The sequence below is a fragment of the Perna viridis genome, chromosome 11 (assembly GCF_037379345.1).
Source record: "Perna viridis isolate PV_CMFRI_1.1 ecotype Kerala chromosome 11, ASM3737934v1, whole genome shotgun sequence".
Taxonomy (NCBI): Eukaryota; Metazoa; Mollusca; class Bivalvia; order Mytilida; family Mytilidae; genus Perna; species Perna viridis.
Genome location: NC_142455.1, coordinates 31,007,866 through 31,025,349, shown reverse-complemented (window position 1 = coordinate 31,025,349; position 17,484 = coordinate 31,007,866). Strand labels below are relative to the sequence as shown.

At 32.9% G+C, this 17,484-nt stretch overlaps 1 protein-coding gene across 1 annotated transcript in view; it reads right to left on the bottom strand.

The window, feature by feature from the left end:
* Positions 1 to 105: 105 nt before the first annotated feature.
* Positions 106 to 17,484, bottom strand: part of LOC148603708 (integrin alpha-8-like) — a 41,935-nt gene continuing 24,556 nt past the window's right edge. Inside the window, exons 7-21 of the mRNA XM_088553199.1 lie at positions 17,261 to 17,364; positions 15,912 to 15,989; positions 15,392 to 15,532; positions 14,220 to 14,331; positions 11,840 to 12,019; positions 11,373 to 11,579; positions 9,942 to 10,111; positions 9,121 to 9,255; positions 8,175 to 8,674; positions 6,646 to 6,823; positions 4,309 to 4,524; positions 2,889 to 3,017; positions 2,181 to 2,270; positions 1,649 to 1,774; positions 106 to 564 (exon numbers count right to left, since the gene is read on the bottom strand). Coding sequence (XP_088409325.1) covers positions 448 to 564; positions 1,649 to 1,774; positions 2,181 to 2,270; positions 2,889 to 3,017; positions 4,309 to 4,524; positions 6,646 to 6,823; positions 8,175 to 8,674; positions 9,121 to 9,255; positions 9,942 to 10,111; positions 11,373 to 11,579; positions 11,840 to 12,019; positions 14,220 to 14,331; positions 15,392 to 15,532; positions 15,912 to 15,989; positions 17,261 to 17,364 — 2,483 coding nt within the window. The 3' untranslated portion in view covers positions 106 to 447. The remainder of the gene's footprint in view (positions 565 to 1,648; positions 1,775 to 2,180; positions 2,271 to 2,888; positions 3,018 to 4,308; positions 4,525 to 6,645; positions 6,824 to 8,174; positions 8,675 to 9,120; positions 9,256 to 9,941; positions 10,112 to 11,372; positions 11,580 to 11,839; positions 12,020 to 14,219; positions 14,332 to 15,391; positions 15,533 to 15,911; positions 15,990 to 17,260; positions 17,365 to 17,484) is intronic.

Sequence of the window (17,484 nt, the reverse complement as noted above, 5' to 3'; positions counted from 1 at the left end):
CTAGTTCTATTTTTGCATACTATTTATTTTTTCCCACCTGCAAATTTACTTTTTCATTGAGACTTCATGTTCATGACCTATATTTTTTTTTAATAAAAAATAAAGTTTTCCCAGTAATTGTTTATTAAGTAGAAAAATCCGCAAAATATATAAAATATCCATGACCATTATCACTTGCAACACTATGATAATACAAATACACATTAAAATTGATTATAGTAATATAGTCAACCATAGTACATTCCTCTCCTGCTTTTAAAGCTGGTAAAATTGGTTTCCACACCAAGACAAGAATAATACAAAAAAATAGGTGAATTATATTTTGACAAATTACTGATTATTATATAATAAAATATCCAAGCATAAGCCCTCAGTTTAACTCTTTATTAACAATAAAGATACGGTAGGTATATTTTCTTGCTTTGCTAATTCTATTCATCCATCGTTTCAGTCAAATAATTTTTTTTTGGGTCCACCACACATGGTCTGACGTTTTGCGTAGTATCCACTCTGTCGTTTCCATTTTCTTACATCATCTTTTTTCTTTCTTTCAAAGAATCCACACTATAAAAGGTTTAAGCAAGATTACACAGTAAACTCCTGTAAAAATCTGCAGAAATTTTTCAGTGCTTAAAGTATATGACATACTTAATATTCATTAGCAGATTTTAGACTTTTATTTATCTGCAACCAAGATCATATACTACATTTGTTTAACGATAAGTAACTTATTGCCGTCAGCCAATCTATGAGGAGACTAGAACAAAGAGTTAAGTAGCTGTTTTTGTAAGAATCATGCAAAATATGAAAAATGTGATACACCCCAAAAATGGCTACATATTTTTATTTTTGTAATTAAGCTGTTTTATGGGTCTATATTATGAAATGTGTAATTATTCATTCAAATCTGTCTGCTCTTAGGAGATAATCAACATTGAAAATCCAATAGATTCTATTGTATTTGAGTGTCATTAACAGAGTTATCTCCCTTACTTTTGAATTCTACAGTGCATTCTATACAATTTTTATCTCTTATGAGCACGAGTTATATGAAAAACCAAATGTTAATTTCTGTTTACTAAAGCATTTTAAACAAGATATCAAAAGTAAAAATATGTAGTCTTTCCAACCATGTATCACATTTTGCATGATTCTTAGCTGGAGTGCTACTTAACAACAGTTTGAAGCCTTTCAAAATTCAAAGATTAAAACATTGTAGTTAATAATGCAACACAGCCAAATTTATAACAATTTACACAACGAGAACGGAGAATAAAATAATGATAAAAACAACCAATCATTGTAAAAACAATAGGAATGACAATCTTGGTAACTTGAATTTTTACAAACCAAGTGGAAACTTGCATGGACTTTTACAAACCAAGTGCAATCTATATGATTTAAGACTTGTTCCATGAAGATCGGGACTGTTTGAATGACGACGGGCGAATTCTCGACACACGAGAATGTGTGCGACTTCGTGAGTCTGCGTCAAAAGTTCAAACAATCACTTCTTACATGTAAGTCGATGAATCATTTCATAAATATGTCACTACCGACAAAACAATTGTGCGAAATTCATGTTTCAGAGCATCAACATGTACAGGACGTCACTGACGCTCAATTTCCAATTATCTACAAAACTTACCTTCCATAAGGTAAAACCTAGTAAAATCAACAGCAATAAACCCCCTACAGATCCTCCTACAATAATCCAGATGTTGACCCGCTGTGTTTCAACAGTGGGCTCCTTTGGAAATATTTCAGTCCGTACCTGCCAGATAAATTACAGATGTTGTTAATACAAATTAAAGAATCATTATCTTTCAAAGCATTCGGCGGAGACCATAAACGTAATGATTTTCTAAATGACAGGATGGTCAATGTCGGTGTATAGTATTGACGAATTATGCTATAAACTATTATTTTGAAAATATCATTACCTATATCAAAGGAATTCAGAAAATAATGCATGGTTCTATTTTGCTAAACTGTCATTAACAACTTCAAACGCGAATTGGAGAGATATTTTTAAATTCATCCTTTAGGACACGAGTCATAACTATTGCGATTTAAAGTCAGTAGCATTTTTCTCGACTAAATCAAAATAAACATGTAATTTATGCTAATCAAAAAAGATAATCAAAAGTTACTTCGTCTACAAGTCTAAAGGAACTTACCTCAGTTATACCATTCATTGGAGTGATAGTAAATCGGTCGTCGTTTTTGCTATTCACCTCGCCTATGCTCTTATAAACGATGTTGGAGATCTTAAACGATATTAAAAATTGCATAAATATGTATCATATCATTTTATTGAACTAACAAATAGTCGGTAACGGGAATGGATTTCTAATTAAATCAACGGCGTACTCGATACCGTAAATCTGGACACACCATTTTAAGGAAAGCTGCACGGACACATAAAAGAGTAAAACCATTTTGAGAAAAAAAGTAAACAGAGTAACAAGGCATGTGATAAATTAATTTGTGGATAGGAATATTAATATCAAGGCATTGCTACTGCCTATGTGATTAATTAATTTGTGGATAGGAATATTAATATCAAGGCATTGCTACTGCCTATGTGATTAATGAATTTGTGGATAGGAATATTAATATCAAGGCATTGCTACTGCCTATGTGATTAATTAATTTGTTGATAAGAATATTAATAAAAAATACATCTTGTTTACAATTTAACATTACTATTCTAATAAATTCAACACAAAAAAAAGTTGTGAAAGAATTATGAGAGACAAGGATAAAAATAACTCAATATGCCTTCGGAAAAAAGAATAATTTTAGTCAGATTATAGTGTAGTTTAAAATTATCCCAATGTATGAAAATGAGCGCACCCGTGCTATGATTGTTTTTATTCACACACCTTTGGGAAGTTAAGGGAGTCTTCAGAGATATTAACATGCACTTCAAATGTATCTCCGTCATCCTTCTCAAGTTCTAGAACTGTAACTTCTATGATAGCCTGTTTACTTCTTTCCACAGTGTTACACGACTAGAAAACAATCAAAACATTGTTAAAGTTAGATAATTATCTGTGGAAAAGTGAACTAAGGTTTAAACTGGTGTGGAGCTGGCATGTCAGTTAACTGCTTGTAGTCCTTAGTCAGTACATTTGTGTAGTTTATATAAAGTGTCTTTATTTCCGATCAACAAGGGACTCGGACGTTTTTTGAACTTATCTATAAGTGTGTTTAATTGTATACTATTTTTTTCCACAGTGGCCAGATTTTATAAGGGGGGTTGTGATCACGCCAAAGTACTTGAACCCCACCGATTTATTTTGCGCCTGTCCCAAGTCAAGATTTTTTGGCCTTTTGTATGTCTTGTTTCGTTTTCACCTTTGGTTTATTTTTTATGTAACTTAAGCATATAGGGTCAACTCTTTCACTGTATCTGTGTATAATGATGATCTGGGGACAGCTGCAGCCTACCCTGCTGTCGTATGAGGATTTCCTCGTCGTTCATTGAAGAACAATGGATGACCTTGGGATGATATTTTCATCCGGGTTGGGTTGTTGTCTCTGACATATACACCATACCTATTCTCGTTATATGACACTATAAAACAATAGTTTTTCGCATATATCTCCAAAACTGTTAGATTTAGTCAAATTCAATTGCTCAAATGATTCTTATTATAAGGCCTAGAAAAGTTTCCAAGGTTTCAAAGTTGTCAGACGACTCTTTGTAAGAGTCCTTGCCCTTAAAATGTGAAAAATATATTGAAAACTATTACAGAAATAAACTTTCAATTGAATAAATGATCCTTATGATAAATTCTAAAGTCTTATTGGGTCAAAATTGTTGGACAATTCCTTGTTAAATTCATTGCAATTGAAAGGCAAAATTTAACCAGGAGAGAGATTAAGGCTCCTGGGAGACTTTTGTTAGTATTGGCGGCCATGTTTTTCGACAGATCAAAAATCTCCACAACAGTGCTAAGCAGAATATCCCATAGAACATGCATATCAAGTTTGGTTCTAATTGGTTACGAAGTGTCAGATGAGAAGAGTTTTGAAAATTGTTAACGACGACGATGTTCATGGTAATCATTGCCTTCGGCCAGGTGAGCTTACAACCCACAATGAAGAATACTAAGGTGCAGCAATAAAATGCAATACACATAATAACGGAAAAACAATGTTAGGCATCATTTCCGGTATCATGGAAATAATTAGGACAGTAGTTTTTCAGTAGTAATATGTACTAGCATACAATGAAGAATGATTCAATGAGAAAGTTATGCTTCTTGTGTAAAGACCTTCACAATATATCTTAATTACAGTTTCTTTAACTTCATCCCCAGACAGTTCATTCTGAGATACTTTTTCAGTGTCCCTTCGCCTTCTTTTTTGTGATGTGTCGTCAGCGGTGGTTTTTAATTCAGGAACACGTTCTGTAGTTGTGGAAATATCGTTTTCCTCTGTTTCATGTTCATTGGTGTTTTCATCTGGAAATTGAACCAATGTCCATCCCAATGTTTCACTGTTCGCATTAACCTGCACATTGAATAGGCAACAATCATAAATTCTAAATTGTCCTGATAATTCTAAAAAATATAGATTTTACGAAGCATAAACGGAACACCTTAGTTTACACTCATATTGTAAAGTCGTAATCCATTTAAAAACCAAATTTCTATTGAAAAAATGACTGCTTTTTGCCATGACAACGATTCGTCAAAATTTAAAACTTGAGCATGAAATATTCATTTATATAAAATGTGTTCTCAATATAAAATAATAAAGAAATTCTGAAACATGGAAAATTCAACCCCCCTGTCATGATCTTACAAAGAGCTGTACAAAAGTCTTGAACATTGGCCTTTGACCTGTGGGTTTCAATATATTATAAACGGTGTTCTAGAGTGTTGTGATTTCAAAGTCCAAAGGTAATCATGACTTCGAAAGTCAATGTGGCTTTTATTACTTTGTTTTAGGATGTGTCTGTCAAAGTTAAAACAAGGATGTTAAACAACTGCTTGTAATTTCATTGCTAAGATACTAAGAAGGAAATAAAAAAAAAAGTATATATACATATATATATTCCAGAGACTGAGTAGAGAATCTCAATAATGTAAAAGCAGGATGTTAGTAGAAATGATAATTTATCAAGTTTGCCAAGGATTTTAAACATTGGGCCCGATATTAACCATAGCCGACATCTGTTCAATAGTAATCAAGGGAACCAGGATTCTAGCGGAAATCAAAAGAATGTAATCCAGGAACAAAGACCAGACGAGGAAAACGGACACACCCACAAAGAACATAAAATAACTGAAAAAAAACACATACAAAGTAACAAAATCAAATAAGCAACTCGAACTCTGGAACTGGTGGCATGGACCAGGTGTACCGGTAGGGTAAGCGTCCTTTGTTTTTATGTACACACCGGCGGAGTGGCTAATAAAAGTTCAAATCCAGGGTAGACGAAAGAGGAAGGAAAACTATGACACGATGAACGATTTTCATGGAGCAGATGGATACACCGTAACGATCCACGAGTTCATGATGACGACCATAAAATTTGGTAGTGATGACTTCATCGTGCAGCAACATAATCCTGTTCCAGAAGCCTAACTGTAAGAGTTCTAACGCGAGACAAAAAGCCTGCGTAGTTACCGCATGCTCTGGCATAACGTACGAGTTGATTTTTGAAGAGTTCTACCCTTAATTCACAGTTGTCAGTCCTGTCAATCGTAATAAGATTTCTAATTAAATCATCCAGAAAAGAAATAAATAAAGAAATAAAATAAATAAATAAATAAAACATACTTCTGATTGATTTGTTTGACAAAAGCGAAATAGTACTTATTATAGGAGAGTCCCATACATATTCCGTCTTCTCGCCTATGTGAAAAAGGATCGACAGATAATTTTTTTTTCTCTATTGACAAATGTAAATTTATGAAAAAAAGAATAACCTAACGGTTCTTTTAGTAAACATGCAATAATCAAGGGAACCAAGATGGTTTGAAAATCAAAAGAATATATTGGAGACTAGACAGGTAAATAAGACGTACACAACAAAGAACATGAAATAACGAAAAATATTATATACAATTAATACAAGGTAAATGAACCTCTCTGACTGCACTAAACACTGGGAGCATGGAACGCATTGTAATTCAGATAATAGTCATAATACATTATAATAATTAAATGTTGTATTCAAAATATTATTGCTGGAGACATTTTGGGATTACATGTAAGCTTCTTTATTGCTTTAGGCTTGGTCATGTGTTTTCAAATTATGCAGACATTACTCTCTTGGGTTATGCAGATTTGTTGTGACGTACTAGCATGTAGCACATTGGAAAACGGATTTTGACTAAAAGATATCAAGCGTTTAATCCCTTCCTATTCTGTAAAAACAATATTTAGTCTGCCATTAATTATATTAGATATAACTGTTAAAAGTGGGACCCTTATGATACCCATTTGAATGACAATTAAATTGTTTTTAGATTGTTTAAAACAACTATGTGAAAAGAAGAAAACTGTTATAGTATTATAATGCAATAGTTCATCGTCACATTGTAACGATAGAAGACAGATAAGGAATCAACAATCCTTAATTGATTGTTTGAAGAGCATTATGCCCAAAAAAGTACCATTTACCTTAATTGAGTCTCTAGATACCATTTTCTTTCCTTCTTGATTGTAGACAGGAATACAAATATGTATAGTGCCATTGAATAACGGACTAGGTCCTCTGTTTAGGATATCGTATGTGTGGACGAAGTTGAGAAGTTTGTTTGCCTTCTTAGAAACTGTCATTTGATCTGGAGTCGATAAGCTGTAAGTAAATAACATTGTTAGACTATCTGCCAGTAAACAACATTGGTAGTGAAACCATTCGCATTACAACAATTTAAGGAGGTAGACCTAGGGTAAGGGACACAACTCTTAAAATCTAAAATATGTTTGTATTTTATTGAATTTCACCAAAGCCTTTCAAGCTTTCATTTGTAACAGAGTGAAATCAATCCAAGTTACTTTGATGCTTACATAAGATTGATGTCAAATGCTGAATACCAACGTTCCTATAATTTGTAAGAGTTGTGACCATCCTTTTTTACCTCCTTGAAAATGTCATGGAGATACAAAATACAAGAAGTGTGGTAAACTAAAGCAATCTTAACAAATGCTTGCCTCCTTATAAATTCTTATAAAAACAGGATACGACAAAGCAACAATTTAATGAGTTATTCGTATTAACCAGGAATAAGAAAATAATAGGAGGAAAAATATGTACAAGAAAATGCCAATATTTTACAGATAACAATACGGCAATTAAAACAATTCAAACACAGAATGAGACGTGACGTGGTTTAACAGGCAACACAGAGTAGAAAAAGTACTATCGGCTCCACATCAAAAGTATTATTTGTATATGTCTACACCTAAACTACAATCCCTATTTGAGTTAGGTATACTAGTTTTGTAGCGTTCATATAATTTTATAACGAAATATAGTTAAAACTAAACTAAAATCATTTAGCAAACCTTTCCTCTTTTTTATATATTATTTTATTCTTTGATAAGTATATGGCATATTTTAAAGTTTTTTTGTTTGTTTGGTTTAGTTAGTAGTTTTTTTTTGTGTTTGGTTCTGAATTAAATTACTGTAAATCGAGACACTATTGGACGCAATTATTATTGCAAATTAGTCGTGTTACAAGGAAATGCTAACAAATATGTCGCATCAAAAATGACAAAAACATCCATAATGCGACATCTTAATACTGCGAATAAAAGTAATTTGCATTCTTCGCAATAATTGCAGTTATCATTTAATTTGCAGTATTTGCTCGCCTTTTTTCTAGAAAAGCAGAGGACGCTTACCCTACCGGTACATCTGGTCCATGCTCCCAGTTTTTATAAGAGTCCGACATGCTCATTTGCTTTTGTATTTTTTTTGTATTATTTAAGTTACTTTATATTCTTTGTTGTGTTTATCTGTTTTCCATATCTGGCGTTTGTCCCTTGATTACATTTTTTATTTCCGGTTAGAAGGTTGGTTTCCTTGATTACTCTTTATCCGATGCAATTGAAAGTGGTTTCCTTTAATGTCTGCGATGCATTCAAATACAATAATTTAATAATGAACAAACCCATCTATAATACATCTTATAAATAATGATTACCCCGTCAGTTGCACTAGCGACTGTAGTTTGACTGTTGCAGTCAACATCAGCATATTATCAGAAGGATTGCTATCTGGACTCGTAGTATTAGCATTTGTTACAAATGCAATCTCTTGTTTGAAAGACCCTAGAGTGGAATGTTCCCCAAGTAATAAATCACGTGAAACTGCAAATCTGGCCTTTAAAACAGCTTGCTGTTGTTGGAACAATGTGCCCCGAAGCTGACAAATGACTACTGAGTAGTTGTTGGTGTCATTTTTGTCTTTACAAAAAACTGGTACCGTTGGTTCTTGCTGTGGTTGGGAGAATCCTATGTATTTTGTGTTATTAGAGGCTTTTATAGAGATTTGACTTCCAAGTGATAGATCTCCAGTGTTTATCACTCTTACTTTTACTAGAACTTCGTTTGTTTCACCAAGTTGTATGATTTCATGGTTCAGAGTAGCGGTAATCACAAGGTCAGGACGACATTCCCCTTCACAGCCGGAAGAAAAATTTGCCTAAAAACGATAGTATACCAGTAATGTGCACATATATGATAACTTAGAGCTAAACGCTTCGCAAATCATAGAGCCAGATTTAATTAAAAAAACACTATTTTCCTACGTAAGATTGCAAATCAAAATAACTTTGGATAGTCACATGGTTATGTTACTATTTAAGGCATGATAAGATCGTAGGAATCTTGACTTTGTTGTACTAGGTTATTCAGTTCAAAGAAGAACACGATTCAAATGTGGTAAGTGGTAAGAATTTTTTTCATTTACATTTCCGTGCGTTTTAATTTGGATGCCTGCATTGATATCTGCATTGTTGTCTCTTTTTTTCTTTTTATGTCTACTTCTCTTTGATTATGGAATAATTTGAATTTTTCTTTAACAGTGTTAACTTTCCATTTCATTGTCATTAGTCGAAACATTTCTGTTAAAGTGCTGAATGTACTTACAGAAGAGTTAATAACGGACTGGACGTTATTCAATATGGGTCTGACTTGACCGCGAATTGGATCAAATTTCAATTCATAGCTGGATTCCACTACTAACATCTCAGTTAATGACTTAAAAAACTCACGATTCACATTCTGAAAAGGATTTCTAGTAATAAAGCAAAGGATTTAACAACAACATCAAAACAAACAAACAAACAAAAAATAAAACGCAACACCTCAAAATTACATTGTAAGACTACTATTTTAATAAATGCTAAAATTTTTTTTAAAAAAGTGGAAAAAAATAAATTGTACACATAAAATAAACTTGCATGGATAGTTTTTTTCATTTCTTTCTACATTGTAAGTACTAATCTGTCTAAGAATTAGGCAAAAAATGCATAAAGGGTGGCACTTGAAGATTATAATGTGTTGAGGATGGCACTTGAAGATAAGAAATGTTTTGCATTATCAAGGTATTCACACCCCATAACCTCCAGAAATAACAATCAACGTATTTGTTAAATTCACTTTAATAAAATGTCTACGTCACGGATGCTTCAGGATAAATCTAAATAGCTTTCTTGTTGAGTTATAGATGTATTGAATATATATTAGAGGTAAAAAAAAAATCAAATTATGAAAAATGGTTGCCTAGTTTTACCCAGGATTGCACTTTATAGTATACTTTCATATATCTATACATCTTATTGTTCTATAATTGTTGAAAACGTCTAAACCACAGATATAAAAAGGTGCAGAAAAATATGTTACATTGCTCTACGCTTTTGAAAGCTATTATATTTATTTGTGTGTCATTATTGTAAATTGATAAATACCTGGACTACAGCGTAGTATTCTATACATGCTTCTTGTCCTTTTCTGATATCTTCGGTTTTCCATTGGATGTAAGGGCCGTCAAACTCCTCTGTTTCTGAAAACAGAGAAACTCTGCTATCCTTGCCAGCTGTTGTTCGTTTAGTGTCTGCACTAATGTTGAAGGATACCTCTTAAAGTAGAAGATTAAAATGGGGCATAATTGATGCATCTATAGTCTAATGATATAGTCAAAAATTACAATTTTATTGTTATATCAACACTTATATTAAAAAAGTATCAAGGAAACCAAGATTCAAGGAGTAATCAAAAGAATGTTATACGAGGATTAAAACCAGACAGGGAAAACATAAACACACAAAAAAAACATAAACTAACAAAAACAACACGTAGAATAAACAAAAGCTACCGCGCAACCTGTACTTCACCAAAGAACTGGGAGAATGAACCCCGTGTAACGGTAGGGCGAAGGTCATCTGCTTTTCTAGAATCATCTGCCGAGTTGCTGATAAATTTCTTGTCCGGGATAGACGAAACGGGAAAAGAAAATTATGACATGGTGAACGAATCAGTTCTCATGGTACAGGATACACCGAATCAATCCCCGAGTTCATGATGACGACCATAAAACTTTCGTAGTGACGACTTCTATCTTGGAGCAACATGAATAAAAAACAGAATAACTATAAAAATATTATGGGTTTATCAACTCTAAACATGACACCATAACTTTCCCTTTGCATTCGGTATTACATGGTTAATATTACTAGAGAAAGAGACAGACAATTATATTGCAGTTTTCATCATCCATGTATTAAAGTTTGTTTATTTTGTGGAATTAAAGCACTTCTGCCAACTCTCTGTTCCATTCTTTGAGCTATAGAGTAGCCATCCACTCTAGAAACATGCAGTGAGTGACTTAATTAATGGCTCTAATCTTATTTTGATATGTTGTTAAGAATCCGTCTAAATATTAAATCTCCTCATGAATACGTATTTCAAAGCTAGTGTGAGAAGACATTTTATGAATGCACTTCATTTTTTGTAAAGGACATAGTACTCATTCTGTCGCTCATTTAACACTTTCACAACAACCATTTAATAGATATATTTATATGTAGAATTATCCTCCATTCTTTAAATAAATGCCAAACTTATGAATCATCGCAAATATAAAAATTGTGACCTGCTGAAAGAATAATCAAATTATTTCAATTTGCCTGACTCTTAGTTTGGTAGTTACTTCAATGTGATTTATTGTGTTTTTTTTTATTACTGACGAGACAATATCATTTCATATTTATCACACCATGGTTTATCATGGTTCCACAGATAACGACCCTGATAGGACAGGAAGTCATCATAAATGAGTAAGATTCATGCAGTCTCACACATTCAATACCTAAACGTAATGAATCAAATCGTCAACTTACTTAAAATGTCTGGAACATTAGTCCCGTTGTAGGAGAAACACAAACGTATTGTCACACATGGTCTGAACGTTGGATCTTGACACCGAAGTCCAGATGAATTCAGGGGTATAACAGACGGACTTACATCGACACTGCTACTTAGGTCAATGATTGGCCTGGCTCTTAATATTGAAATCTGGTCACTCATGTAGGATCCGACCATAAGGTCTAAAACAGTGATTTAATTAATTTGACACCGATAACAAACTTTATTGTTATTTCATAATGGGTAAATTTTATTACAGGGAAGTTATTTAGACCTTTGCTAGTATTTAAAAATCATTAAATAGTTAGGTTTAAAAAATCCGCTGTCATAAATCATAATGACATGAATTTTACTCTAGTGGGTCTTTATCGGGGCCTTAAGTCCTTATGCTTATATATTATGAATCTATTTACTTTATTAAAAGTGTCACTGATCAGAATACCTGAGTAGCCATCGTTATCAATATCCTGTGCAGTACCAATGTACCATCCAAATGATTTAAGTCCAGGGTCAATGTCCTGAGCCTGTATCTTCTGTGTAAATGTGAGTTTGTTTCGTCCACCGTGGTAAATATAAACTGCTCCACGTAGATTGCCCTCGTACGGTGCCCCAACTGCTACATCTGAACACAAGATAAATAACATTACATGCTATCACGCAAATAACATTTAAAATGTATATCTGTGTTTGAAAAAAAAAACAAACATAAGATGCCCAAACAGCCTAAGCAACACTCCCACCTCATTGTAATCATTATCGTGCTATTTCGTGTAGTAGAAAGACTCGATCCAAACACTTTTTTTTCATAAAAGGGGGGTGGGGGTAGTAACAACAGTGCATTGGCAGCTTCTCAGAAATTCAGTAAGAGATACAGATTTATAAATGTGCCAGGTTTTGAACAATTAGCATGCGAAGCTTATTTTCTAAATCACAACATCCTGTATTATGACCTTTCGGCGTTTTGAATTTTTTTAATCAAAACCAAGACTTTCAGTGAAGTTCATTTAGGTTTCAGATCATTTCATCAAAACATCTCATTGAACAATCTTGGCAACTCAAGACTATAGAAAATGAAAATAATTACAAAAGATGATAATGAACGGCTCCTAAAACCCGTCAAATGCACGACCCTTATACAGTCTCGGAACCTCAAAATTTTGCTTGAGTTGGCACCTCATTACCCTTTAAATTGGAATGTCAGATACATGTAACAATCAGAGAATTTTAGAATCTTGACAGGAAAATCGGTCTCCAGAATGTGGTGTACCCTTCAGTGTTTTTGTTTTGCATAATCTTGTTCATTAAGCCAATCTCTACCATTGTACCAGAATTTCAAATTCCAGGTCACCTAGGTATCCCAGATATTGCCATATCCTTCAGTTAAAATTTTAAAAATCGAGATATTTCCTCTGTCATCTAAAACAATTGGTAAAATGAAATATTTATGTTATATACACCACCAGAGATCTTTTTTTATGAAAGTAGGCGTGTCGCTCCGTTCTAAATACACATTTCAGTACTTTCCTTTGTTAATTTTAGATATACTGTATAAGATAATCATACCCTTGCTATAAAAATTCGACTGATCATTTCTATACTGATATACCTACATGTAAAAGAGATATGAATATATACATTTTAAATGTGTTCTTACTTGTTGGAATGTTTATATACAGTAAAAAAAGATTCTTTTAAAACGTTTGAGAAAAAATGCAATGGAGCTGTCTTTTTACGACGCAGTCGGTATAGTTTCGCTTTTTATCCTTTGACCTTAAAGACGCTCTTCCATGGGAACGCAAATCACCTGATCAAAGTCCAGTTTCCCGATTGGCCAAGTACTGATAACTTAATGGCGTTCGAAAAAACTGTATCGAATTTGAAATTGCGTGCCATGTGTTATCTCCTGATGAAAAGTAGAAAATTATAAGTAAAAAGAACAAATTTTACTGCGTCAGCTATCTTTTTTTTAAAGATAATACTTGTTTTATCTTATTATTAAATTATTAAATAAAATCACAAGTGTCTGTGTTTACTAATTCATTTCGAACATTTGATGTTTGTTGTTGAACATCAAATAACAAACATAGAATTATGGCATTTCAACCTAAAATGAAAGAAAGAACTTAATCAAAAGTGCATTGTACGAAATATAGATGAGACGATTGTCCTTCATAAGTTAATTTATGATAAGTGATTGTGAGAAAGCAATAAGCAATAAAGAGTAAAAATTATTCCAACAGATTTGATAAACATACAGATTTCAAACGTGAATAATGTAATTTGATTTGTAACAATCCTTCTGATTTACTGGTAAACATTGAGCAGTTAATGATTTTGCCTTAGTGTGAATGGTGCTTGACACGTGTCGCGGAGCTGATTATATTACTACCGGATTATACTCATTTGCAATATAGTGGTAGCCGCTGACGAAGCAAGAAATGCTTACCCTTACGAGGAACATGATGTCATCCCCAGTTTTTTGTGGAAGTTCATATTGCTAGGGGTTTAGTTTTATGCGAGACTTCGTATTCTGATATCTTCAGTTTTTTTGTGTATTTTCGTAACCGGTTCCCTACAATTTGTATGTAGATCGTCTCTGTTTCATGTGTTAACGTTAAGGCCATGTTTTTAAAGATTTTGACGTATTTAAATCATCCCACTTCCGTGTTTTTTTGTTTTTTTTTTGTTTTGTTTTGTATTTCGGTTTTTGTTTTTTTTTGGTTTTTTTGCCGATATGTAAGAAATTAATTATAAGAAAACTTTTTTAAATTTTTAACAGGTTATTCTTTATTACCATCATTATGGTTTATTAAGGTACACACCATTAAAGCTATCTTTATTTACATCACCAATAGTTTGGATGGCGGATCCAAATCTGCCAAATTCTTCTCTGCCTAACAGCTTTTGACTACTCACTTTTAAAATTACTTCAACCTAAAATAAAATTTATCGTTAAATACGTTAGTTATTTGTTGCATATATTTAGAAACTAGAAACCTTTGACAACCGTTGGAGAGGGAAATATGACAATGTATTGCAAGAGTGGACAGGAGTTGTAACTATGCCGCCTTTAGTATAGATAAAGAATAAAACTATGTGATGACATGTTGTCATCTTTTAATGACATGTACAGGCTTTAAATATATTTTAATGGTGTAGTAAAAGAAACAAAAATTGTAACTCGTTCATTTTTGACAGATGTGTTTAATGTATTGTTTTCCTTTTTCATTTCACTTGTTGATATTTAATAATAATATGATTAAAATGATATTCAAATCAATGCTCTTAATACTTCAATCGAAACCAACCAACAAACAAACAAAAACCAAACAAAGAAACAAACAAAAACAATAGGAAAGAAAATAAATCGACGCAATTCTTCAATTCCGTTTTAGGACAATTATAGGGAAGAGCCACTGCTGACGTCATATCTACGTAAGGTGTATAACAGGGATGGCTCAAAATTGTTCTGTTGCAAACGACATTTGTAAATAAAAATGTTTGTACTTTGCACATAGAAGCAGAACATGAATATTAAGGAGTCTTGGTTATTACCCTTGATAGACAACAAGAAAGGATATTATCTAGCAAGTCGTTTTTTGAGTATATCCTAGTTCTTTATGGACATAGCCTTATATGAAACAAATACCATATAACTGAATACACAATTACACACCATGAAAACTTGTTCACCGTGTCATAGTTATCCTTTCATCTATCATCTACATCGGACGAGACATCTGATGAAAAACTCAGTCTGTCTTTCTAGAAAAGCAGATGACGCTAACCCTACCGTTTCACCTGGTCAATGTTCACGGTATTAGTGGAATCTAGGTTGCTTAGTAATTATTATATTTGTTATCTTACGTTCTGTGTTGTGTGCGTGTGTGTCTAATATCCCTGTCTCTTCTTTATCATTGGAATATATTTTGGGGATTACTGCTTGAATCATGGTCTTTTATTACTCTTACATTGTTTTTCCAAACATACTTACATCTCTTACTCCATAGTAAATATATACAGCGCCACCATCAAGCACTTTGTCAAAGTAGAGAGGTGCTCCTACCAAGAGGTCATCTAAGCCGTCATTGTTAATGTCATCAAACACAACACTTGCTCCAAATCCACTGCCAGACTAATGGAAGGATAGACACGTAGAACTTAAACACTGTATTAACATTTAGAACACCCACAGGGAAAATCGTAGAACTTAAACAGTGTATTAACATTTAGAACACAGGGAAAATCAAGCTCGTTTAAAGTAAAGACAAGAAAACACAATATACAAGAAGTACAATATATTCTACTCATTAACATCTTTTAAAGATGAAGTCTTTATCGAATCATCAGATCTTTTCGTAACCGTTTACTTAAACGATTGCTTACTTGTTTATTGAATAAACCACAATCGTTATTACACATTTAGGCATTTCCTATCTGTATTTTTGAGTTTTTGCATACACAATCCGGTAAAATCATTGATATAATATTTAAAGATAGTTTCGGTCTGTTACCTTTTCTCCTGTAAATTGTTTTTTCACGGACAGAATTTTATTAGATGTGCCTGTTCCATTAGCACAGATTACAAGAGCCTGAAAATGTAAGCACATGTAATAGTCATAAAATGATACTGTATACTTAATCATTATTATGAGTGTTTTAGTTTTTGTGACTATGGTGTTTTTGTTGTTGTTATTTTTAGTTTGTTTTAATATTAATGTTGTATATAACTCGTTGATATGTTTTAGTGAAGCGTGTATGATTTTGTACATAAGGTTGAGGGAACAAATTCATGGAATTATCATGATATAGTCTTCAAATATAGTGAAACCGATTTTTAGAATAAATGAACATAAACAATTCAAAAGTAGCCTTTCTAGAATAAAAAGGGAACCAAATGCAAATAAAACGTAATGAAAAGAAAGGCATAGCCAATCTCGGCCTGACGGTCTTCGTTAGGTGATTGGTATTTTTACAAATATCGACCAGTGCGAAAGAAAATCAAATACAATAGGGAAGGATTAACTTATTTTATGGTTATAATATGATATTAAGTTGAAGTAATTACAATGATGTGTCTTTGTGCGTATTATTTTGGTTATTTTATGTTCTTCGTTGTGTTTGTCTTGTTTTCCATGCTTTGTCTTTGTCCCTGGTTTCCGCTAGATTTTATACTAAACAGGCGGATAGTTTCATGCAAATTCATTATCAGCAGTTCAAACGTACAATTTTTTTTTATATTAGCATGTTTCGGCTGCAGCCGCCTGTGGTGTTAGGGTTTTCTCGTCGTTCATTTAAGGCCCATTAATGGCCTTGAGCTGACATTTTTTCATCCCGGTTGGGTTGTTGTTTCTTAGATATATTCACCATTTCCTTTCTCGTTGTACAATGTATTATAGAATGAAAGTTACTTGGATGTCATTGACACTATGATCGATCACCGATTGCACAATTTTTTTCTAATTGCGTTCTACAAGGGATTACCTAATCTCCAATAAGTCTCGCATACGTTTACCCTTTTGCAGCGTATGCAAACTATTTTAGTTTTTTTGACAGACCTCATCAGTTTCCCATATAAACAATCAAATCAAATTACGTGATTGTTTGCAGTGTCTTGGACCTTTATCACTGGCAGAAGGACTCTAATAACTCTTTTGAAAGAGCTTATTCTTTGTCTTAAAAGCAGTTTGATTAAGTAAAAAGGACAAAAGCACCTATGGCGATTTAAAAATGTTGTATAGTCTAAACGTTTTCAAGTAATAGTATCAAGACGTAAAGGAGAGATTAGTTAAGTCCCAAGTCAATACTGGATTGATTGTTTACATTGACTGTTAGTTTTACTACACATGTACGACCAACTTACGGCTCCGGCAATTCCAAAAGTAGAATTGAAATGTGGAGTACCAAGTATAATGGCGTCCTTACAATTTGCTGACAAAGTCAAAGTCCCTGTGGTAATAGAGTAACCTAAAAACAATAAAACAGTTAAATAATAAGTGAGTTGTTTCAGCAACCATCTTAAATCATAGGGAATCTTAAATTCTCAAACTTACTGTCGAAATTACATATAATTCAAAAGTACCTGTT